Source organism: Pristiophorus japonicus, chromosome 10 (assembly GCF_044704955.1).
Source record: "Pristiophorus japonicus isolate sPriJap1 chromosome 10, sPriJap1.hap1, whole genome shotgun sequence".
Classification (NCBI taxonomy): Eukaryota; Metazoa; Chordata; class Chondrichthyes; family Pristiophoridae; genus Pristiophorus; species Pristiophorus japonicus.
In genome coordinates this window covers 610,518-635,782 of record NC_091986.1, presented here as the reverse complement: position 1 = coordinate 635,782, position 25,265 = coordinate 610,518, and the positions used below count along the sequence as shown (strand labels likewise).

The 25,265-nt window shown below is 45.4% G+C and overlaps 1 protein-coding gene across 1 annotated transcript in view; it reads right to left on the bottom strand.

Moving 5' to 3' along the window:
- LOC139274682 (cilium assembly protein DZIP1-like) overlaps positions 1–25,265 on the bottom strand; it is a 455,193-nt gene that overhangs the window by 108,625 nt on the left and 321,303 nt on the right. The window contains exons 11-12 of the mRNA XM_070891361.1: positions 21,779–21,921; positions 9,310–9,478 (exon numbers count right to left, since the gene is read on the bottom strand). Coding sequence (XP_070747462.1) covers positions 9,310–9,478; positions 21,779–21,921 — 312 coding nt within the window. The remainder of the gene's footprint in view (positions 1–9,309; positions 9,479–21,778; positions 21,922–25,265) is intronic.

The following is a 25,265-nucleotide window of genomic DNA, read 5'->3' as shown; positions in this document are numbered from 1 at the left end:
TGCCTCCACCACCCTTTCAGACAGTGCATTCCAGATCCCAACACTCGCTGCGTAAAAAGGTATCTACTCTGTCCAGACGCCTCATGATTTTGAACATCTCTATCAAATCTCCTCTCAACCTTCTCTGCTCCAAGGAGAACAACCCCAGCTTCTCCAGTCTATCCACGTAACCGAAGTCCCTCATCCCTGGAACCATTCTCATAAATCTTTTCTGCACCTTCACTAATGCTTTCACATCCTTCCTAGAGTGCGGGGCCCAGAATTGGACACAATACTCCAGTTGAGGCTGAACCAGTATTTTATACAGGTTCATCATAATTTCCACACTTTTGTACTCGATGCCTCTATTTATGAAGCCCAGGACCACATAAGCCTTTTTAACCACTTTCTCAGCCTGCCCTCAACGATTTGTGCACACATACCTCCAGGTCTCTCTGTTCATGCACCCCTTTAGGATTGTACCATTTAGTTTATATGTCCTCTCCTCATTCTCTCTACCAAAATGCATCACTTCACACTTCTCTGCATTAAATTTCATCTACCACGTGTCCGCCCATTTCACCAGCCTGTCTTTATTTTCCTGAAATCTATCACTATCCTCCTCACTATACTTCCAAGTTTTGTGTCATCTGCAAATTCTGAAATTGTGCCCTGTACACCCATGTCCAAGTCATTAATATATATCATGAAAAGCAGTGGTCCCAGTACCGACCTTAGGGAACACCACTGTATACCTTCCTCCAGTCCGAAAAACAACCGTTCACCACTACTCTCTGTTTCCTATCACTTAGTCAATTTCTTATCCATGCTGCCACTGTCCCTTTTATTCCATGGGTTTGAACTTTGCTGGCAAGTTTATTATGTGGCACTTTGTGGAATGCCTTTTGGAAATCCATATACACTACGCCAACCGCATTACCAGCATCAACCATCGCTGTTACCTCATCAAAAAACTTGATCAAGTTGTTAAACATGATTGTCTTTAACAAATCCGTATTGGCTTTCCTTAATTAATCCAAATGCCTTTTAATTTTGTCTAATTACTGTTTCTAAAAGCTTTCCCACTACCGAGGTTAAACTGACTGGCCTGTAGTTCCTGGGTTTATCCTTATACCCTTTTTTGAACAATGTTGTAACATTTGCAATTTTCCAGTCCTCTGGCACCAGCCTTGTATCAATGGAGGATTGGAATATTATGGCCAGTACCACTGCGATTTTTGCCCTCAAATTCCCTCGGCATTCTAGGATGCATCCCATCCACTTCTGGTGATTTATCTACTTTAAGTACAGCTCGCCTTTCTAATACCTCTTCTTTATCAATGTTTATGCTATCAACTGTCTCCACTACCTCCTCGTTCACTATGTCTATGGCAGCATTCTCTTTCATTGTGAAGACAGATGCAAAGTGCTCATTTGGTACCTCGCCATATCCTCTGCCTCCATGCATAGGTCTCCTTTTTGGTCCCTAATTGGCCCCAACCCGCTTCTCACTATCCATTTACTATTTATACATCTATAGAAGACTTTTGGATTACCTTTTATGATGGCTGCCATTCTAATTCATACCCTCTCTTTGCCGCTCTTATTTTCTTTTTCACTTCTCCTCTTGCATTTCTATCTCATCATCATAGGCAGTCCCTCGGAATCGAGAAAGACTTGCTTCCACTCTTAACATGAGTTCTTAGGTGGCTGTACAGTCCAATATGAGAACCACAGTCCCTGTCACAGGTGGGACAGATAGTCGTTGAGGGAAAGGGTGGGTGGGACTGGTTTGCCGCATGCTCTTTCTGCTGCCTGCGTTTGGCTTCTGCATGCTCTCGGCGATGAGACTCGAGGTGCTCAGCACTCTCCCGGATGCGTTTCCTCCACTTAAGGCAGTCTTTGGCCAGGGACTCCCAGGCGTCAGTGGGGATGTTTATCAGGGAGGCTTTGAGGGTATCCTTGTAATGTTTCCCCTGCCCACCTTTGGCTCGTTTGCCGTGAAGGAGTTCCGAGTAGAGCACTTGCTTTGGGAGTCTCGTGCCTGGCATGCGAACTATGTGGCCTGCCCAGCGGAGCTGATCAAGTGTAGTCAAGTGCTTCGATGCTGGGAATGTTGGCCTGGTCGAGGATGCTAATGTTGGTGCGTCTGTCCTCCCAGGGGATTTGTAGGATCTTTCAGAGACATCGTTGGTGGTATTTCTCCAGCGACTTGAGGTGTCTACTGTACATGGTCCATGTTTCTGAGCTATACAGGAGGACAGGATTACTACAGCCCTGTAGTCCATGAGCTTGGTGGCAGTTTTGAGAGCCTGGTCTTCAAACATTCTTTTCCTCAGGCGGCCGAAGGCTGCACTGTCGCACTGGAGGTGGTTTTGGATCTCGTCGTCAATGCCTGCTCTTGTTGATAAGAGGCTCCCGAGATATAGGAAATGGTCCACGTTGTCCAGGGCCGCACCATGGATCTTTATGACTGGGGGACAGTGCTGTGCGTTAAGAACAGGGTGGTGGAGGACCTTTGTCTTGCTGATGTTTAGCATAAGACCCATGCTTTCGTACGCCTCAGTAAATATGTCGACTATGTCCTGGGGTTCAGCTTCTGTATGTGCGCAGACGCAGGCATCGTCCGCGTACTGTAGCTCGACGACAGAGGTTGGGGTGATCTTGGACCTGGCCTGGAGACAGGTTCCCACTGGTTCTGTAGTTTAGTTCCAATCCAGCGGGGAGCTTGTTGACTGTGAGGTGGAGCATGGCAGCGAGGATGATTGAGAAGAGGGTTGGGGCAATGACGCAGCCCTGTTTAACCCATCATGTATGTAGACCATGCATACTAACTGTATAGTCACATAAGGTGTGCCAGCAGAGGGCACTGCGGTGGGAGACCTGAGGGCCCCCTGCATAGGTGTGCAGGGCCCAGTATAAAAGGCTGCCCACTATGCTTGTGCATCACTCTGGAGTTACAATAAATGGGACTAAGGTCACAACAGCTCAAGTACAATACTAGATCTCGTGGAGTCATTCATAAGAGTATTAAAGACACAACAACCCCGGACGTGGATTGGGTCTTTAATGGACCTGTTGGTAAGAATCACGACATGCATATCGTCGTGGAACTGGCGGAGGATGGTGACAAACTTTTGGGGGCATCCGAAACGGAGGTTGACAGTGTCAAAGGCCATTGTAAGGTTGAAGAAGGCCATGTATAAGGGTTGGTGCTGTTCCCTGCATTTTTCTTGCAGCTGTCGCGCTGCAAAAATCATGTTCGTTGTGCCCCGTAGGGGACAAAATCTGCACTGTGACTCCAGGAGGAGCTCCTCGGCCACAGGGAGAAGACGGTTGAGGAGGACTCTCGCGACAACTTTCCCAGTGGCTGATAACAGGGAGATTACTCTGTAGTTGCCGCAGTCGGATTTGTCCCCTTTTTTAAAGATGGTCACAATAAAAGCATCTCTGAAATCTCCCGACATGCTCTCCTCCCTCCAGATGAGGTCATGTCTTCGCGCCAGTAGTGCCTCTCCGCCATATTTCAGTGCCTCAGCAGGGATTCCATCCGCTCCCGAAGCTTTGTTGTTCTTAAGCTGTCTTATGGCTTTTTATACCTCATGCAGTGTTGGGGTTTTACTGAGGTGGTGGCGGGTAGCATGCTGCGGGATGGAGTCGAGAACACTCGAGTCAAAGCCAGAGTCTCGGTTCAGGAACTCTTCGAAGTGCTCCTTCCAGCGGGCCCTGACTTGTTCGGTGTCTTTGATGACTGTTTCCCCGTTCTTGGCCAGCAGTGGGATGGGGCCTTGGATGTTTGGACCGTAGGTGGCCTTGACTGTGCTGAAGAATCCTTGCATATCGTGGCTGTCGGCCACCTGCTGTATCTCCTGTGCTTTCTTCATCCACCACCTATTCTTTAGGTCCCGGGTTTTTTGTTGGATCTCAGCCTTGAGGTGTCTGTAATGCTGCTTTGCTGCTCCGGAGTTGGGTTGTTGCTTAAGGCTCAGAAATGCTCTGCGTTTGCGATCCATTAGCTCTTGGATCTCCTGATCATTCTCATCAAACCAATCCTGGTATTTCCTGGTTGAGTAACCGAGTGTCTCTTCGCAGGCACTGGTTATGGAGGCCTGGAGAGCAGACCAAGCACTGTGGACATTCTGCGTCTCGGGGTCGACAAGGCATGCCAGGTTAGCTGTGAGGTGCTGACTGTATAGGGCTCTCTTAGCTGGGTCTTTAAGTGCCCCAGCATTGACTTTTTTGCAACACTGCTTCTGCTGCCCCCTCCACTTTGGGGCTATGTTGATATCAATGACGCATCAGTGGTCCGTCCAACAATAGTCAGCTCCTGTCATGGCGCGGGTGATGCACACATCATTGCGATCCCTGGCTCAGACGATGACATAGTCGAGCAGGTGCCAGTGTTTAGAGCGAGGTTGTTGCCATGATGCCTTGTATTTGTCCCTCTGGTGGAACAAGGTGTTGGTGATGAAAAGTTCATGTTCTCGACATTTTGTCAGGAGTAGGAGTTAGCTTTCCCTACCCCCTCTCTGCCAATCACGCATACCCAGAGGGCTGTGTCCTTGCCGACCTTGGCGTTGAAGTCACCGAGGAGGATCAGTTTATCATCCGCGAGGACGCAGGACAGGGATTTTTCAATGTTGGAGTAGAAACCCTCTTTGGTCTCATCTGTTGCATCGAGTGTTGGAGCGTACGCACTGATGACTGTGGCGCATTGATTCCAGGATAGGGTTCCAGGATAGGGTGAGTTGAAGAGTCATGAGGTGTTCGTTAACCCTGCAGGGGGAGTCTTTAAGGCGGTCGACCAGTTCATTTTTGATGGCGACGCCGACTCCGTGAAGCCGGTGTTCTTCCTCTGGTTTCCCTTTCCAGAAAAGGTGTAACCTCCACCTTGTTCCTTGAGCTGGCCTTCCCCTGCCCACCGGGTCTCGCTTAGGGCAGCGATGTCGATATCAAAGCGTTTAAGTTCCCGGGCAACTATGGTGATGCGGCATTCTGACCTGTCGCTGTTGGGGTTCTCCATGAGGGTCCTGATTTTCCAGGTCCCGAACTTCATGTTAGAGGAGTGGAAGATGCCTGTGCGTGAGTTCTTTTAACGTGGGGTGGCTGTTGCACACCGGCTACCACACGGGCTTAGCTGAGCAAGGTCTTGATCCAGTAGCAATGGGGTCCAAGATGACTGGAGACCAGGCACTGCTGTATGAGCCTAGTTGCCTACGACGAGATGTTGGCCACAAGCTTGGCGCTGAGTAGCACCCTTGATGGAAGGTGGTCCGAGGCTTGGTTGGGGCAGGCATTGGGAGGGTCAGTGGCTCACTGTGGTTCAGAATGGGAGATCACAGCCATGGTACTCACCACATGCTGGAGGAGAAGAACTCCAGTCGTCGCAGAAGGAGGAGGTCACCTGTGGGGAAGAGGTCCAGCTGTCGTCGAGGAGAGGCCCAATCGCTGCTGGAAGGATGAAAGCCCACCGCTGGATGAGTGAAGGCCCGTCGCCGCTGGAGGAGTGAAGGCCTGTCACCTCTGGAGGAGTGAAGGTCCATCGCCGCTGGAGGAGTGAAGGCCCGCCACCGCTGGAGGAGTGAAGGCCCATCGCCACTGGAGGAGTGAAGGCCCGCTGTCGATGGAGGAGTGAAGGCCCATCGCCACTGGAGGAGTGAAGGCCCGCTGTCGATGGAGGAGTGAAGGTCCATCGCCGCTGGAGGAGTGAAGGCCCGCTGTCGATGGCCCGGACGCCTGGTCGGAGGCTCACCTACTAGAATAGTGTTGCGAGGCGAGGCGCGAGGCGGCGGTTGCCACCTCGGTGTGGCGGCTGGATGGGCAGGGCAGTCGGAACCTGGCATCCCAGAGCCCAGCTCCACTCAACTGAGGGAGGATAATAGGAAGACATTGAAGACCCGGCTTACATGGCACAGAGAGAGAAGGAGAGGAAGGAAAAAAATATAGAATGGAGCCCCCCTGAGGGGCAAGTTGCACAGTGAGCAAACGAGCGAGAGAGAGCCCTCGACCGACTCCAGAAGAAAAAGACAACCAAGATTATCGGCAGTTCCCTTATGGCAGTAGCATTTCTAAATATAGCCTGATTGTCAGATGTATTTGCAATCTGACATCTGTCATATGTCTTTTTCTGCTTCTTCATATTCTCTATCTGTTTTGTCATCCAGGGAACCCTGACTTTAGTTGCCCTGCCTTTCCCCCTAGTGGGGATGTACCTCAACTTACCTGAACTATTTCTTCTTTAAGTGTGGTCCATTGTTCCATTACAGTTTTGCCTGCCAATCTTTGATTCCAGTTTACCCAGGCCAGATCTGTTCTCAGCTCACTGAAATTGGCCTTCCCCAGTTAAACATTTTTACTCTAGATTGTTCCCTGTCCTTTTCCATAGATAATCTAAACCATGTAATATTATGATCATTGTTCCCTAAATGTTCACCTACTGACACTTGCTCCACTTGACATACCTCATTCCCCAGTCAAGGTGAAACAAATGGCCTCTCTTCTGTTTTAACATTTCTCATATTAAGTTCATTTATCAATTAAGCAACTGGACACCTGAGACAACATGGGTTGCAGATCAGGCAAGTGGTGGGCAGGACATCTGCTCCACCTGCACAACTACGTCAGTGGGAGGCCTGATTGAGGGTAGACATTCATCATAGGCCTGCAACAGCATCTTAAATGATCCAGCAGGAAGCACCGGGGGCTAACAGATTTCAGCAACAGGGACTCACATAGTTCCAGGGAGATAAGATCATTGAAGCTTTTAAGGATCAAACATCTCAAGAGACTGTAGGAAAATGAGCCTGTTTCTACTTTTCCATGAGTGTAGCTAAGGTCCCTTTAAAAAGTGCTGATGTGGCTGCCTCCTGAGCTGCGTCATTCAGGGTTTATAGAAACATAAACAATAGGAGTAGGCCATTCGGTCCCTCGAGCCTGCACCGCCATTCAATGAGTTCATGACTGAACATGCAACTTCAGTACCCCATTCCTGCTTTCTCGCCATACCCCTTGATCCCCTTAGTAGTAAGGACTACATCTAACTCCTTTTTGAACATATTTAGTGAATTGGCCTCAACAACTTTCTGTGGTAGAGAATTCCACAGGTTCACCACTCTTTGGGTGAAGAAGCTTCTCCTCATCTCGGTCCTAAATGGCTTACCCCTTATCCTTAGACTATTACCCCTGGTTCTGGACTTCCCCAACATTGGGAACATTCTTCCTGCATCTGACCTGTCTAAACCCGTCAGAATTTTAAACGTTTCTATGAGATCCCCTCTCATTCTTCTGAACTCCAGTGAATTCAAGCCCAGTTGATCCAGTCTTTCTTGATAGGTCAGTCCCACCATCCCGGGAATCAGTCTGGTGAACCTTCGCTGCACTCCCTCAATAGCAAGAATGTCCTTCCTCAAGTTAGGAGACCAAAACAGTACACAATACTCCAGGTGTGGCCTCACCAAGGCCCTGTACAAATGTAGTAACACCTCCCTGCCCATGTACTCAAATCCCCTCGCTATGAAGGCCATTTGCTTTCTTAACCGCCTGCTGTACCTGCATGCCAACCTTCAATGACTGATGTACCATGACACCCAGGTCTCATTGCACCTCCCCTTTTCCTAATCTGTCACCATTCAGATAATAATCTGTCTCTCTGTTTTTACCACCAAAGTGGATAACCTCACATTTATCCACATTCTACTTCATCTGCCATGCATTTGCCCACTCACCTAACCTATCCAAGTCACTCTGCAGCCTCATAGTTCTGGACCATGATCTCTGAATTAACTGTTTCATTCTCCATCCTAATGTAGAATTCCACCATATTATGGTCACTCTTCCCCAAGGGTCCTCGCACAACGAGATTGCTAATTAATCCTCTCTCATTACACAACACCCAGTCTAAGATGGCCTCCCCCCTAGTTGGTTCCTCGACATATTGGTCTAGAAAACCATCCCTTATGCACTCCAGGAAATCCTCCTCCACCGTATTGTTTCCAGTTTGGTTAGCCCAATCTATATGCATATTAAAGTCACCCATGATAACTGCTGCACCTTTATTGCATGCACCCCTAATTTCCTGTTTGATGCCCTCCCCAACATCACTACTACTTTTTGGAGGTCTGTACACAACTCGCACTAGCGTTTTCTGCCCTTTGGTATTCCGTAGCTCCACCCATACCGATTCCACATCATCCAAGCTAATGTCTTTCCTTATAATTGCATTAATTTCCTCTTTAACCAACAACACCACCCCGCCTCCTTTTCCTTTCTGTCTATCCTTCCTAAATGTGGAATACCCTTGGATGTTGAGTTCCCAGCCTTGGTCACCCTGGAGCCATGTCTCCGTGATGCCAACCACATCGTATCCGTTAACTTCTATCTGCGCAGTTAATTCGTCCGAATACTCCTCGCATTGAGGCACAGAGCCTTCAGGCTTGCCTTTTTAACACACTTTGACCCTTTAGAATTTTGCTGCAAACTGGCCCTTTTTGTTTTTTGCCTTGGGTTTCTCTTCCCTCCACTTTTACTCATCTCCTTTCTGTCTTTTGCTTCTGTCTCCATTTTGTTTCCCTCTGTCTCGCTGCATTGGTTCCCATCCCCCTGCCATATTAGTTTAACTCCTCCCCAACAGCACTAGCAAACACTCCTTCTAGGACATTGGTTCCGGTCCAGCCCAGGTGCAGACCGTCCGGTTTGTACTGGTCCCACCTCCCCCAGAACCGGTTCCAATGCCCCAGGAATTTGAATCCCTTCCTGCCGCACCGCTGTTCAAGCCACGTGGGTTATGGTGGGTTGAGGAAGTAGCAGTGACAGTGCTGATTGACACGAAAATGTAATTTGGGTTCTTGCTAATTTCAGCTAACCCGTTTGAATATTTTAAATAGGTCCTCACCTGTTTCTGTGGGAGCACTGGTCCCCAAATCGAGGTTTGCCCAAAAATCGGAACAGGCAGACTTCCAGTGTGCCCTTCCCAACTCTATTTTTTTCTCTATACTGCCCCATCTACAGTGGTAAACAAGGCAGTAGTGAGATTAAAACCAGTCCTAAAGTCTTACTGGACTGCACTACACTCTTCTCAAATATTTTACAGTATATTAATAATCAAAAACAGCAGAAATCTATCTAATTAACTAGTAAAAATTTCAAGAGAGTTATGTATCTTTGGAAGGAGTTAAATCAAATTACTAAAAGCAAAATATTTATTATGAACAGATTCAGCTGCATAACTATCATATTCTTTGCTTTGTAACAAAATCATTTTTTTTCACTCTCATTATTAGAGAAACTGTTCAGGTAGACAAACTAGTGATGTAGGGATGCAACGAGTCTTACTTTTTAAATGACAAAGACTGTCTTTTCCTTTAATCATATCCTCAATCTTGCGTGACAAACTTTCGCGAAAGAGATAAAAGTTTGGAAAGGCTTTTGATTTCTCTTCTCTGTCAGAACCAACGGTTTCCCGAATTCCCGTAAGCTGTACTTTAGAGAGGCCTTGAACACCCTAGAAAATGAATGTGTTCTATATTATTAATGACAAAAATCTGAGAACTGTGAATATGTTCTGACTAATAGTATTCACTACCCCACCGCATAAACCAGAACTATTACAGCCTGGTGATGTAATGGATGATACACTATAGGTGAAATTATTCTTAGTGCAGAGGCTGAGTTAAAATTTATTTACCGGTAGCTCAAATAGGAGCTAAAATTGTTTGCCCTTTTTTGAAATGGACATGCAAGAACTACCAATTTTAATGTGTCTGCTGTCTAGAAGTATTGGTGCATTAGAATTGCTAAAAATACTGAATGCTCAATTGGAAGCACCAGAAAGAATGCTGGTCAAATAGCTAAACAACTATTATACTGGTATTAACAATGAAGTGGACAATTTCTATGAGAAATAAAAAGACAGCACAAAAGACCTTTATAGCTGGCAAAAGGGTATATTCTGTTGAATACAGGGGCATGTCACTAATGTGGCACCAAAGCTTGAAGCAGCTGTGGAAGACCATTACACAAAAGGATAATAGGAATTACATAATAGATGCTGGAAAGATATTCAGAAGGTGTCAGAACCCAAGTAAAATGTCAAGACGAGAAATGAGCATTAATAAACTTATCCTGCCTTATATGGAGCCTTGTTTTACATCTGTTCCACAATGCACCACCCAAAACTGTATATTACTTCAAATGCAGCATAATTAAAGTCTTATACAAAAGCAAAATACCGCGGATGCTGGAAATCTGAAAGAAAAACAGAAAATGCTGGAAATATTCAGCAAGTTATGCAATATCTGCTGATATCTGCTGTGGCACGAGAAACATGATTAACGTTTCAGTTCGATGACCTTGTGCCAGTTCTGACGAAGTGTCATCGACCTGAAACATTAACTGAAACATAAAATGTTCGAATTTTATAACTAAAGTTTTGTAAAAGTTTAACATTACCTACTTGGTTCCTTAGTCAATGTGTTAGAATTTCTGTTGGAGTTACACCTACAAGCACAACTGCAGTGATTATGGCCAGAATGTGTTCTGGAGCCACAAGGCTAGATTTACACTGGTTGTTGCCACCCCTGTGACTTCTCCTTGGAAGCTATAGGAAGTGTAGAATACTTCCATCCAAATATGGGTGCATGTATTTAAATGCTATTCAAATGTATTTCTCAACACCTGTGCATAGCAATGCTGATACAAAGGATATCTGTTTAGAAGCCATGGGGCTCAATGGGCAGCACACTCGCCTCTGAGTCAGAAGGCTGTGAGTTCAAGCTTCATTCCAGGGACTTGAGCACATAACTCTAGGCTGACACCCCAGTGCAGTACTGAAGGAGTGCTGCACTGTCGGAGGTGCCTTCTTTTGATGAGACACGACATCTGCTCTCTCAGGTAGACGTAAAAGATCCCTCGGCACTATTTCGAAGAGCAGGGGAGTTATTCCCAGTGTCCTGGCCAATATTTAACCCTCAATCAACATAACAAAAATTGATTATCTGGTCATTGTCACATTGCTGTTTGTGGGGGTTGCTGTGCACAAATTGTCTGTCGTGTTTCCCACATCACAACAGTGACAACACTCCAAGAACATTTCATTGAATGTAAAATGAGTTGAGACGTCTGGTAGTCATGAAAGGCGTTATATAAATGCAAGTCTTTCTTTCAAGGCAGATGTATTCACAGGGATTAGGGTTAGCACAGAGGCAGATGCAAATCTGTGCTTTCTGCTTCAAGAGTTGGCACAACCAGTGATAGTAATGGTCATCTGTAGCCTCCAATCTGTCACCACCTCATTCCAGGCATGCTGCAATGCTGACCTATGGAAATGATGCTATGGGATGGCACAGAAGGCCACCTTCTTGCAGCACCACCTCCATAGAAGGCATGGGGCCCCATGCATCTTATGCAGCACCACCTCCTTTTTAGCAACCAGCAAACAAGGGGACAGCTTTATTTAGCTGCAGACATGTGCCTACATATTGGGTTACTTTCACTTCATTTTTGCCTGACACTTCTTAGCCTTCTTCCCTTTCACCCTTGGTAAAGACTGCCAATGGGCTAAAATCCCTTTTGAATCTTTCCTAAGGGTGCAAGGATTTTTGTCCAACTATTCTACCACTTCCCTTTAATAGAAAGAAAAAAATTGACTTGTATTTATAAAGTACTTATCAGATCCTCAGGATGTTGACAGGGAAGTCTTGCTACAGTTATACAGGGTATTGGTGAGGCGAAGGAGTGGCAAGGGTCCGTAGAGGGAAGTGACCGGGGCCCAAGAGAGGCGTGAATCTGGGGCCCAGAAGAGATGAGGGCCCAGTGGCACCACGAGCCAGCCCACACTGCGATATGTGTGCAAGCTCGGTCTGTGCAGCAGAGCTGATCTCCAGTTAGTCTTGGGTAATCCTTGCCATTGGACCAAGACCTGTGTGGTGGCTGGTGTGCAATGGCCACCACACGTTAAAAAAAATCTAAGCACAGGCATCTTCCCCCCTTCATGTTGTAGTTTGGGATCTGGAATATTAGGTCCTTCATTGAAACACCTGTGAACTCATTCCTTTTTGGCATAGAAGCAAGTCATCCTCGCTTCGAGGGACTGCCTATGATGATGATGATTTGTAAGGCTACACAGGATGTTGACAGGGAAGTTTTGCTACAGTTATACAGGGTCACACCTGGAATACTGCGTGCAATTTTGGTTTCCATATTTACAAAAGGATATACTTGCTTTTGAGGCAGTTCAGAGAAGATTCACTAGGTTGATTCCGGGGATGAGGGGGTTGACTTATGAGGAAAGGTTGAGTAGGTTGGGCCTCTACTCATTGGAATTCAGAAGAATGAGAGGTGATCTTATCGAAATATATAAGATTATGAGGGGGCTTGACAAGGTGGATGCAGAGAGGATGTTTCCACTGATGGGGGAGTCGAGAACTAGAGGGCATAATCTTAGAATGAGGAGCCGTCCACTTAAAACTGAGATGAGGAGGAATTTCTTCCCTCAGAAGGTTGTAAATCTGTGGAATTCGCTGACTGAGAGCTGTGGAAGCTGGGTCATTGAATAAATTTAAGACAGAAATAGAGAGTTTCTTAAACAATAAGGGGATAAGGGGTTATGGGGAGTGGGCAGGGAATTGGAGCTGAGTCCATGATCAGATCAGCCATGATCATATTAAATGGCGGAGCAGGCCCGAGGGACCATGTGGCCAACTCCTGCTCCTATTTCTTATGTTCCAAAGATGTTCACAGCGAATTAACTTTCTTTTGAATGTTATTATGTAAGCAAATGCAGCAGTCAACTTGAAAATTGGAAGATCCCACAAATAGCAAACAAATGAATGACCAGGTGATCTGTTTTGGATGGTGTTGGCTAAAGGATAAATGTTGGTCAGGACATCAGGAGAACTCCTTACTCATCTTCGAATAGTTTTATGAACCCGTCTAAGTCCAATTAAACAGGCAGACTGAGCCTCAGTTTAATGTATCATGTAAATAAAAGCACCTCTAACAATGCAGCACTCCCTAATTAATGAACTGGAGTGTCAGTCTAGATTGTGCTCAAGTCCTGAAGGATTTTGATGATTTAGGTGTGAAAGGGCAGGATGAGTTAGCTCTCTCAGAAATGAAAGTGGAAGTGAAGGGCCGTTTGCTATTGGATGGAAGCATAGCATCACCATGGGTCATGTTCAGTTGATTCATTATTTAGACTTCTGAGCCAGCTATGAAACAGAGGAAATTGCTTCAACATGAACAGATGCATCAGTCATCTTATAATCTAAGCTGTAAACTTGGTTTTCTACAATTGTGGATTCTAATCGGCTGCAAACTACCTTGAAGCAAAAGTTGATTTTGTTCTGTGGTTTGGCTTCAAATTACAGACAGCATCATTGGCATCAGCTGGGGATACCTCTTCCATATAGACAGTTAGAGCATCTCTCAGGAATAAAAACAGAAACATAGAAAATAGGTACAGGAGTAGGCCATTCGGCCCTTCGAGCCTGCACCACCATTCAATATAATCATGGCTGATCATGCAACTTCAGTACCTCATTCCTGATTTCTCTCCATACCCCCGATCCCTTTAGCCGTAAGGCCGACATCTAACTCCCTTTTGAATATATTTAACAAACTGGCCTCAACAACTCTATGTGGTAAAGAGAATTCCACAGGTTCATAACTCTCTGGGTGAAGAGGTTTCTCCTCATCTCGGTCCTAAATGGCTTACCCCTTATCCTTAGACTGTGACCCCTGGTTCTGGACTTCCCCAACATCGGGAACATTCTTCCTGCATCTAAGCTGTTCAGTCCTATCAAAATTTTATATGTTTCTATGAGATCCCCTCTCATTCTTCTAAATTCCAGTGAATATGAGCCGAGTCGATCCAGTCTTTCTTCATATGTCAGTCCTGCCATCCCTGGAATCAGTCTGGTGAACCTTCACTGCGCTCCCTCAGTAGCAAGAATGTCCTTCCTCAAATTAGAAGACCAAAATTGCACACAATACTCAAGGTGTGGTCTCACCAAGGCCCTCTACAACTGCAGTAAGACCTCACTGCTCCTATACTCAAATCCTCTCGCTATGAAGGCCAACATGCCATTTGCTTTCTTTACTGCCTGCTGTACCTGCATGCCTACCTTCAATGACTGATGTACCATGACACCCAGGTCTCGTTGCACTGCCCTTTTACTAATCTGTCACCATTTAGATAATAATCTGCATTCCTGTTTTTGCCATCAAAGTGGATAACCTCACACTTATCCACATTATACTGCATCTGCTATGCATTTGCCCATTCACCTAACCTGTCCAAGTCCCCCTGCAGCCTCCTAGCATCCTCCTCACAGCTCGCACCGCCACCCAGCTTAGTGTCATCTGCAAACTTGAGATATTACATTCAATATCTTCATCTAAAGCATTAATGTATATTGTAAATAGCTGGGGTCCCAGCACTGAACCATGCGGCATCCCACTAGTCACTGCCTGCCATTCTGAAAAGGACCCATTTATTCCCAATCTTTGCTTCCTGTCTGCCAACCAGTTCTTTATCCACGTCAATACATTACCCCCAATACCATGTGCCTTAATTTTGCACACTAATCTCTTGTGTGGGACCTTGGCAAAAGCCTTTTGAAAGTCCAAATAAACCACATCCACTGGCTCTCCCTTATCCACTCTACTAGTTACATCCTCAAAAAACTTTAGATTTGTCAAGCATGATTTCCCTTTCATAAATCCATGCTGACTTGGACCGATCCTGTCACTGCTTTCCAAATGCGTTGCTATTACATCTTTAAAAATTGATTCCAACATTTTCCCCACCACCGATGTCAGGCTAACCGGTCTATAATTCCCTTTTTTCTCTCTCCCACCTTTTTTAAAAAGTGGGGTTACATTAGCTACCCTCCAATTCATAGGAACTGAACCAGAATCCATGGAATGTTGGAAAATGACCACCAATGCATCTACTATTTCAAGGACAACTTTGTTAAGTACTCTGGGATGCAGACTATCAGGCCCTGGAGATTTATCAGCCTTCAGTCCCTTCAATTTCCCTAACACAATTTCCTGACTAATAAAGATTTCCCTCAGTTCCCCCTTCTTGCTAGCCCCTCGGTCGCCTAATATTTTCGGGAGGTTATTCGTGTCTTCCTTAGTCGCATTAAGTTTCAAATCCCAATAATGATCAGTTTCAAATGCGAGTGGGAGTTGTGTACAGACCACCAAACAGTTCTAGTGAGGTTGGGGATGGCATCAAACAGGAAATTAGGGATATGTGCAATAAAAGTACAGCAGTTATCATGGGTGACTTTAATCTACGTATAGATTGGGCGAACCAAACTGGTAGCAATATGGTGGAAGAGGATTTCCTGGAGTGTATAAGGGATGGTTTTCTACACCAGTATGTCGAGGAACCAACTAGAGAGCAGGCTATCCTAGACTGCGTCTTGTGTAAAGAGAGAGGATTAATTAGGAATCTTGTTGTGCGAGGCTCCTTGGGGAAGAGTGACCATAATATGGTAGAATTCTTTATTAAGATGGAGAGTGACACAGTTAATTCAGAGACTAGAGTCCTGAACTTAGGGAAAGGTAACTTCGATGGTATGAGACGTGAATTGGATAGGATAGACTGCCGTAAAAATAAAATGGGGAAGGTGGCTCAACCGTGGCTAACAAGGGAAATTAAGGATAGTGTTAAATCCAAAGAAGAGGCATATAAATTGGCCAGAAAAGCAGTAAACCTGAGGACTGGGAGAAATTTAGAATTCAGCAGAGGAGGACAAAGGGTTAAATTAGGAAGGGGAAAATAGAGTATGAGAGGAAGCTTGCAGGGAACATAAAAACTGACTGCAAAAGCTTCTATAGATATGTGAAGAGAAAAAGATTAATGAAGACAAATGTAGGTCCCTTGCAGTAGGAATCAGGTGAATTTATAATGGGGAACAAAGAAATGACAGACCAATTGAACAAATACTTTGGTTCTGTCTTCACGAAGGAAGACACAAATAACCTCCCGGAAATACTAGGGGACCGAGGGTCCAGCAAGAAGGGGGAACTGAGGGAAATCCTTATTAGCCACGAAATTGTGTTAGGGAAAGTGATGGGATTGAAGGCCGATAAATCCCCAGGGCTTGATAGTCTGCATCCCAGAGTACTTAAGGAAGTGGCCCTAGAAATGGTGGATGCATTGGTGGTCATTTTCCAACATTCTATAGACTCTGGATCAGTACCTATGGATTGGAGGGTAGCTAATATAACCTCACTTTTTAAAAAAGGAGGGAGAGAGGAAACAGGGAATTATAGATCAGTTAGCCTGACATCGGTAGTGGGGAAAATGTTGGAATCAATTATTAAAGACGTAATAGCAGCGCATTTGGAAAGCAGTGACAGGATTGGTCCAAGTCAGCATGGATTTATGAAAGGGAAATCATGCTTGACAAATCTTATAGAATTTTTTGAGGATGTAACTAGTAGAGTGGACAAGGGAGAACCGGTGGATGTGGTGTATTTGGACTTTCAAAAGGCTTTTGAAAAGGTCCCACACAAGAGATTAGTGTGCAAAATTAAAACACATGGTATTGGGGGTAATGTATTGACGTGGATGAAGAACTGGTTGGCAGACAGTAAGCAAAGAGTAGGAATAAACAGGCCCTTTTCAGAATGGCAGGCCGTGAATAGTGGGGTACTGTAAAGTTCAGTTCTGGCCCTCCAGCTATTTACAATATACATTAATGATTTGGACAAAGGAATTGAATGTAATATCTCCAAGTTTGCAGATGACACGAAGCTGGGTGGCAGTGTGAGCTGTGATGGGATTGAAGGCCGATAAATCCCTGGATGCTAAGAGGCTGCAGGGTGACTTGGACAGGTTAGGTGAGTGGGCAAATGCATGGCAGATGCAGTATAATGTAGATAATTGTGAGGTTATCCACTTTAGTGGCAACAACAGGGAAGCAGAATATTATCTGAATGGTGACAGATTAGGAAAAGGGGAGGTGCATCGAGACCTGGGTGTCATGGTACATCAGCCATTGAAAGTTGGCATGCCTGTACAGCAGGTGGTGAAGAAGGCAAATGGCATGTTGGCCTTCATAGTGAGAAGATTTGAGTATAGGAGCAGAGAGGTCTTACTACAGTTGTACAGGACCTTGGTGAGGCCACACCTTGAATATTGTGTACAGTTTTGCTCTTCTAATCTGAGGAAGGTCATTCTTGCTATTGAGGGAGTACAGTGAAGGTTCACCAGGCTGATTCCCAGGATGGCAGAACTGACATATGAAGAAAGACTGGATCGACTAGGCTTATATTCACTGGAATTTAGAAGAATGAGAGGGGATCTTATAGAAACATATAAAATTCTGACCGGATTGGACAGGTTAGATGCACTAAGAATGTTCCCGATGTTGGGAAGTCCAGAACCAGGGGTCACAGTCTAAGGATAAGGGGTAAGCCATTTAGGACCGAGATGAGGATAAACTTCTTCACTCAGAGAGTTGTGAATCTGTGGAATTCACGATCACAGAAAGTTGTTGAGGCCAGTCCGTTCGAAACATAGAAACATAGAAAATAGGTGCAGGAGTAGGCCATTCGGCCCTTCGAGCCTGCGCCACCATTCAATAAGATCATGGCTGATCATTCCCTCAGTACCCCTTTCCTGCTTTCTCTCCATGTCCCTTGATCCCCTTAGCCGTAAGGGCCATATCTAACTCCCTCTTGAATATATCCAATGAACTGCCATCAACAACTCTCTGCGGTAGGGAATTCCACAGGTTAACAACTCTCTGAGTGAAGAAGTTTCTCCTCATCTCAGTCCTAAATGGCCTACCCCTTATCCTAAGACTGTGTACACTGGTTCTGGGCTTCGCCAATATCGGGAACATTCTTCCCACATCTAACCTGTCCAGTCCCATCAGAATCTTATATGTTTCTATGAGATCCCCTCTCATCCTTCTAAACTCCAGTGTAGAAAGGCACAGTTGATCCAGTCTCTCCTCATATGTCAGTCCAGCCATCCCGGGAATCAGTCTGCTGAACCTTCGCTGCACTCTCTCAATAGCAAGAATGTCATTCCTCAGATTAGGGGACCAAAACTGAACACAATATTCCAGGTGAGGCCTCACTAAGGCCCTGTACAACTACAGTAAGACCTCCCTGCTCCTATACTCAAATCCCCTAACTATGAAGGCCAACATACCATTTGCCACCTTCACCGCCTGCTGTACCTGCATGCCAACTTTCAATGATTTTCAAAACAATTATTTTGCTCTGGTCTTCACAGTGGAAGACACAAAAACCATGCCAAAAATTGCTGGTCACAGGAATGTGGGAAGGGAGGACCTTGAGACAATCATTATCACTCGGGAGGTAGTGCTGGACAGGCTAATGGGACTCAAGGTAGACAAGTCCCCTGGCCCTGATGAAATGCATCCCAGGGTATTAAAAGAGATGACGGAAGTTATAGCGGATGCATTCGTTATAATCTACCAAAGTTCTCTGGACTCTGGGGAGGTACCAGCGGATTGGAAAGCAGCTAATGTAACGCCTCTGTTTAAAAAAGGGGGCAGACAAAAGACAGGTAACTATAGGCCGGTTAGTTTAACATCTGTAGTGGGGAAGATGCTTGAAGCTATCATTAAGGAAGAAATAGTGGGACATCTAGATAGGAATAGTGCAATCAAGCAGACGCAACATGGATTCATGAAGGGGAAATCATGTTTAACTAATTTACTGGAATTCTTTGAGGATATAACGAGCATGGTGGATAGAGATGTACCGATGGATGTGGTGTATTTAGATTTTCAAAAGGCATTCGATAAGGTGCCACACAAAAGGTTACTGCAGAAGATAAAGGTACGCGGAGTCAGAGGAAATGTATTAGCATGGATAGAGAATTGGCTGGCTAACAGAAAGCAGAAAGTTGGGATAAATGGGTCCTTTTCGGGTTTGAAATCGGTGGTTAGTGGTATGCCACAGGGATCGGTGCTGGGACCACAACTGTTTACAATATACATAGATGACCTGGAAGAGGGGACAGAGTGTAGTGTAACAAAATTTGCAGATGACACAAAGATTAGTGGGAAAGCGGGTTGTGTAGAGGACATAGAGAGGCTGCAAAGAGATTTAGATAGGTTAAGCGAATGGGCTAAGGTTTGGCAGATGGAATACAATGTCGGAAAATGTGAGGTCATCCACCTTGGAAAAAAAAACAGTAAAAGGGAATATTATTTGAATGGGGAGAAATTACAACATGCTGCGGTGCATGTGGACCTGGGGGTCCTTGTGCACGAATCCCAAAAAGTTAGTTTGCAGGTGCAGCAGGTAATCAGGAAGGCGAATTGCATGTTGGCCTTCATTGCGAGAGGGATGGAGTACAAAAGCAGGGAGGTCCTGCTGCAACTGTCCAGGGTATTGGTGAGGCCGCACCTGGAGTACTGCGTGCAGTTTTGGTCACCTTACTTAAGGAAGGATATACTAGCTTTGGAGGGGGTACAGAGACGATTCATTAGGCTGATTCCGGAGATGAGGGGGTTACCTTATGATGATAGATTGAGTAGACTGGGTCTTTACTCGTTGGAGTTCAGAAGGATGAGGGGTGATCTTCTAGAAACATTTAAAATAATGAAAGGGATAGATGCCTGTGCGTGGATTTTTTTAACATGTGGTGACCGTTGCACACCAGCCACCACACGGGCTTGACAGAGCTAGGTCTTGGTCCAGTGTCAAGGATTACCCAAGACGAGTGGAGACCAGCTCTACTGCACGGGCCTAGTGCGCGCACATATCGCAGTGTGGGCTGGCTCGTGCTGCCCCTGGGCCCTCACCTCTTCTGACCCCGAAGTCATGCCTCTCCTGGGCCCCGATCATATCCCGCTCCTCTGCCCCGACCTCGCCGCTCCTGCTGTATCTGCCCACACTCCAATCATCGTGTACACCTCGATCAAATCTCCCCTCAACCTCCTTTGCAAAAGGAGAATAATCACAGCTTCTCCAACCTAAGATCCCTCATCCCTGGAACCATTCTAGTAAATCTCCAATGCACCCTCTCAAGGACCTTCACATCCTTCCTAAAATGTGATGACCAGAACTGGACGCAATACGCCAGTTGTGTCCTAGCCAGAACTTTATAAAGGTACAGCATAACTTCCCTGCTTTTGTACTCAGTACCTCTATTTATGAAGCCCAATAACCCATATGCTTTGCTAACTAATCTTTCAATATGTCCTGCCACCTTCAAAGATCTATGCACATGAACCCCCATGTCCCTCTGTCCCTGCAAACTCTTTAGAACTGTGCCATTAAGTCTATATTGCCTCTTCCAATCCCTTCTGCCAAAATGCATCACCTCACACTTTTCTGTATTAAATTCCATCTGTCATTTGTCTGCCCATTCTGCCAGCCTATCTATGTCCTGTTGCAGTCGATTGGGATCATCCTCACTGTTTGCCACACCTCCAAGTTTGATATCATCAGCAAATTTTGCAATTTGAATCGAGAACCAATGCAGATCAGCGAGGATAGAGGTGATGGGCGAGCAGGAATTGGTGTGGGATAGGAAACCCTCAGCAGAGTTTTGAATGAGCAAAGATTTCCAAAGGGTGGAGGATGGGAGGCTGACCAGGAGACCATTAGAATACTTGAGTCTGGAGGTAAAAGGAGTGATGAGTAGAATTGGCCTATACTCTGGAGTTTAGAAGAATGAGAGGTGATCTCATTGAAACATAGAAGATTCTTAGACGGCTTGACTGGGTAGATGCTGAGAAGTTGTTTCCCCTGGCTAGAGAGTCTAGAACTAGGGGGCATAGTCTCAGGATAAGGGGTCGGCCATTTAGGACTGAGAAGAGGAGAAATTTCTTCACAGAGTTGTGAATCTTTGCAATTCTCTACCCTAGAGCGCTGAGTATATTGAAGGCTGAGATAGACAGATGTTTGGACTCTAGGGCAATCAAGGGATATGGGGATCAGGCGGCAAAGTGGTGTTGAGGTCAAAGATCAGCCATGATCTTACTGAATGGTGGAGCAGACTTGTGGGGCTGTAGGGCTACTCCTGCACCTATTTCTTACGTTCTTATGTAACAATGGCATGGGTGGGAAGAGGCCATGGAGGGATTCAAACACAATGCTGAGAATTACCATGGACCAATGTTCCCTGTTATTTTTATTTGGGTGCGTTGTCCCTTTAAGTGGCAAAAATCCACCAAGTTGTTATGATCTGGAACCTGAAAGGGTGGTGGAAGCAGATTAAAAGTAACTTTCAACAGGGACTTGGATATACACTTCAAAAAGAGAAATTTTCAAAAGCCAGGTCAGTTTTTTTCCTGGTTAAATATTAAATATCATCTGGAAAAGGTATTTTCCTCAAGTTGCTTAGCTTTGGAAGTTTATTTACCTGATTTTTTTAGTGTTATATCTTCAAGAACCGCATGACTTTCTACCCAATGGAATACGATCCTTAGAAGATTTCCTCTCATGGTTTACTTTCAGGTGTATTGTCTTTGGAGGACAGTTTTGTTGATCTGTTCTCACCTGTAATTTTTATTGTCTATTTTTAATTTTATGACAAAGTCTCTGGAGCCTGTTACTTCCTGAAAATGTTGAAAATTTTTATAGACTGTATCATTGCGGCTCACGAAGAATAATGAACCAACAAACATAAACCAATATTCTAGTATGGACAAGCCCAGTCACAAATCTAGCGGAGGCAGAGAGGAAGAATGCAAAGTTCATGCTGAAATTTTAACAAGCTGTACTAATAATTTAGCAAAACATTCTAGTTAAGGCAACTGTTTTTATTTTGTATACACATATAAATACTTACTGATTTTATCCCGAGGGTTTCTAACTTTTCTGCCAAACTTTGTTCCACTATTTTATGCAATTCTTTCACTAGAGTTGGATTTTTATTCAGAACTTTTCTAATGTCTTCATTGCATGTCGATATTTCTGGTAGATGTTTCAAATCTGAAAAGAAACATTTTTATAGTTATTTCTCATCCTGTTTACAGTTTGCCAGATAGCCACATTAGGAAGAATATTAACCTGGAGAAGCACGTGAATTTGGGTGCAGATTAAAACTGACAAAAATACGAGCGCGTCAGGAAGCTGGCTCCAACCTGCCGATTTCCACGTTAGGCTACGTGCATGCGACAATGGCTGCCTAGTAATGTGACAATCGCTCAATTGGAGCAATATTTCAACTGACTTTCGAATTTAACGGCGTATCCACGGGTTTCCCAGGATTCCTGAAACTTGCCAGTGAAATCAAAACAAGAACACAATGGTAATTGAGGGTGTAATGTATGGAGAAAGAGTCAGACTGAACACTGTGAGCTCAAAGTAAAGTGGGACCGTAGTCTTTTATTGCAGGTCTCCAAAGTGCCTTTCCAACCTGTGAAGCCTCCTTAAATACCTGTGCTCCCAAAGGATTATGGGATCCCTTGCTACTTCAGGTAATGTGCCCTCTGGTGGCAGCATAGAGTAAATACAAGTCCACATATATAACAACATTCCCCCCCAAAGTCAATAGTGTAACTATTTACGATGTGAGAGGCGGGAGTGCGTGGTGTCGGAGCGTCCTATAAAGGCCCAGGTGCGTGAAGAGGTGGCGGCAGTCCGAGAGGCGAGAGTGCGTGGTGGTCGGAGCGGCCTATAAAGGCCCAGGTGCGTGGAGTGGCGGTGGCAGTCCGAGAGGCGGGAGTGCGTGGTGTCGAAGCGGCCTATAAAGGCCCAGGTGCGTGGAGAGACGGCGGTCGTCCGAGAGGCGGGAGTGCGTGGTGTCGGTGCGGCCTATAAAGGCCCAGGTGCGTGGAGAGGTCAAGGTGGTGCAGCTACAGCGGGGAGAGATGGCAAAAAAGAAGTAGAAAGAAATCAAAAGGTGACGTCACAGCCAAGGGGGTAAGTGATTGGCTGGTGATTGGTGAGTAGTTTTTCTTTTTTCTTTTTTCTATCAGTAAATAACCTGTTAACACTGTTGTTGCCAATTTAAGTGTATCTAAGGGTTAAGTCATGGCAGGAGAGCTCGGTCACGTGATATGCTCCTCCTATACCATGTGGGAACTCAGGGACACTTCCAATGTCCCTGACGGCTACATCTGCGGGAAGTGTATCCGCCTCCAGCTCCTGACGGACCGCGTTGTGGAATTGGAGCTGAGGGTGGATTCACTCTGGAGCATCCACGATGCTGAGAATGACGTGAGTAGCACGTGTAGCGAGTTGGTCTTACCGCAGGTGAAGGGTCCACAGCCAGCTAGGGAATGGAAGACCAGCAGGAAGAGCAGTGCAAGGAAGGTAGTGCAGGGGTTCCCTGCAGTCATCCCCCTGCAAAACAGATACACTGCTTTGAGTACTGTTGAGGGGGATGACTCATCAGGGGAGGGCAGCAGCAGCCAAGTTCATGGCACCGTGGCTGGCTCTGTTGCACAGGAGGGCAGGAAAGAGTGGGAGAGCGATAGTGATAGGGGATTCAATTGTAAGGGGAATAGATAGGCGTTTCTGCGGCCACAACCGAGACTCCAGGATGGTATGTTGCCTCCCTGGTGCAAGGGTCAAGGATGTCTCGGAGCGGGTGCAGGACATTCTAAAAAGGGAGGGAGAACAGCCAGTTGTCGTGGTGCACATTGGTACCAACGACATAGGTAAAAAAAGGGATGAGGTCCTATGAGATGAATTTAAGGAGCTCGGAGCTAAATTAAAAAGTAGGACCTCAAAAGTAGTAATCTCGGGATTGCTACCAGTGCCACATGCTCGTCAGAGTAGGAATCGCAGGATAGCGCAGATGAATACGTGGCTTGAGCAGTGGTGCAGCAGGGAGGGATTCAAATTCCTGGGGCATTGGAACCGATTCTGGGGGAGGTGGGACCAGTACAAACCGGACGGTCTGCATCTGGGCAGGACCGGAACCAATGTCCTAGGGGGAGTGTTTGCTAGTGCTGTTGGGGAGGATTTAAACTAATATGGCAGGGGGATGGGAACCAATGCAGGGAGACAGAGGGAAACAAAAAGGAGACAAAAGCAAAAGACAGAAAGGAGATGAGTAAAAGTGGAGGGCAGAGAAACCCAAGACAAAAAACAAAAAGGGCCACTGAATATAAAGGGGCTGCAGGAGGGGTCAAAACTAAAAATCATGGTTTAAAAACTAGGATTAAAGCACTCTACCTAAATGCACGCAGCATTCGAAATAAAGTAAATGAGTTGACAGCACAAATCATTACAAATGGGTATGATTTGGTGGCCATTACAGAAACATGGTTGCAGGGTGGCCAAGACTGGGAATTAAACATACAGGGGTATCTGACGATTTGGAAAGATAGACAAGAAGGGAAAGGAGGTGGGGTAGCTCTGTTAATAAAGGATGATATCAGGGCAGTTGTGAGAGACGATATTGGCTCTAATGAACAAAATGTTGAATCATTGTGGGTGGAGATTAGAGATAGTAAGGGGAAAAAGTCACTGGTGGGCATAGTTTATAGGCCCCCAAATAATAACTTCACGGTGGAGCGGGAAATAATCAAGAGAATAATGGAGGCATGTGAAAAAGGAACGACAGTAGTCATGGGGGATTTTAATCTACATATCGATTGGTCAACTCAAATCGCACGGGGTAGCCTGGAGGAGGAATTCATAGAATGCATACGGGATTGTTTCTTGGAACAGTATGTTACAGAACCTACAAGGGAGCAAGCTATCTTAGATCTGGTCCTGTGTAATGAGACAGGAAAAATAAACGATCTCCGAGTAAAAGATCCTCTCGGAATGAATGATCACAGTATGGTTGAATTTGTAATACAGATTGAGGGTGAGGAAGTAGTGTCTCAAACGAGCGTACTATGCTTAAACAAAGGGGACTACAGTGGGATGAGGGCAGAGTTGGCTAAAGTAGACTGGAAACACAGACTAAACGGTGGCACAATTGAGGAACAGTGGAGGATTTTTAAGGAGCAATTTCATAGTGCGCAACAAAAATATATTCCAGTGAAAAAGAAGGACGGTAAGAGAAGGGATAACCAGCTGTGGATAACCAAGGAAATAAAGGAGAGTATCAAATTAAAAACTAATGCGTATAAGGTGGCCAAGGTTAGTGGGAAACTAGAAGATTGGGAAAATTTTAAACAACAGCAAAGAATGACTAAAAAAGCAATAAAGAAAGGAAAGATAGATTACGAAGGTAAACTTGCGCAAAACATAAAAACAGATAGTAAAAGCTTTTGCAGATATATAAAACAGAAAAGAGTGACTAAAATAAATGTTGGTCCCTTAGAAGATGAGAAGGGGGATTTAATAATGGGAAATGTGAAATGGCTGAGACC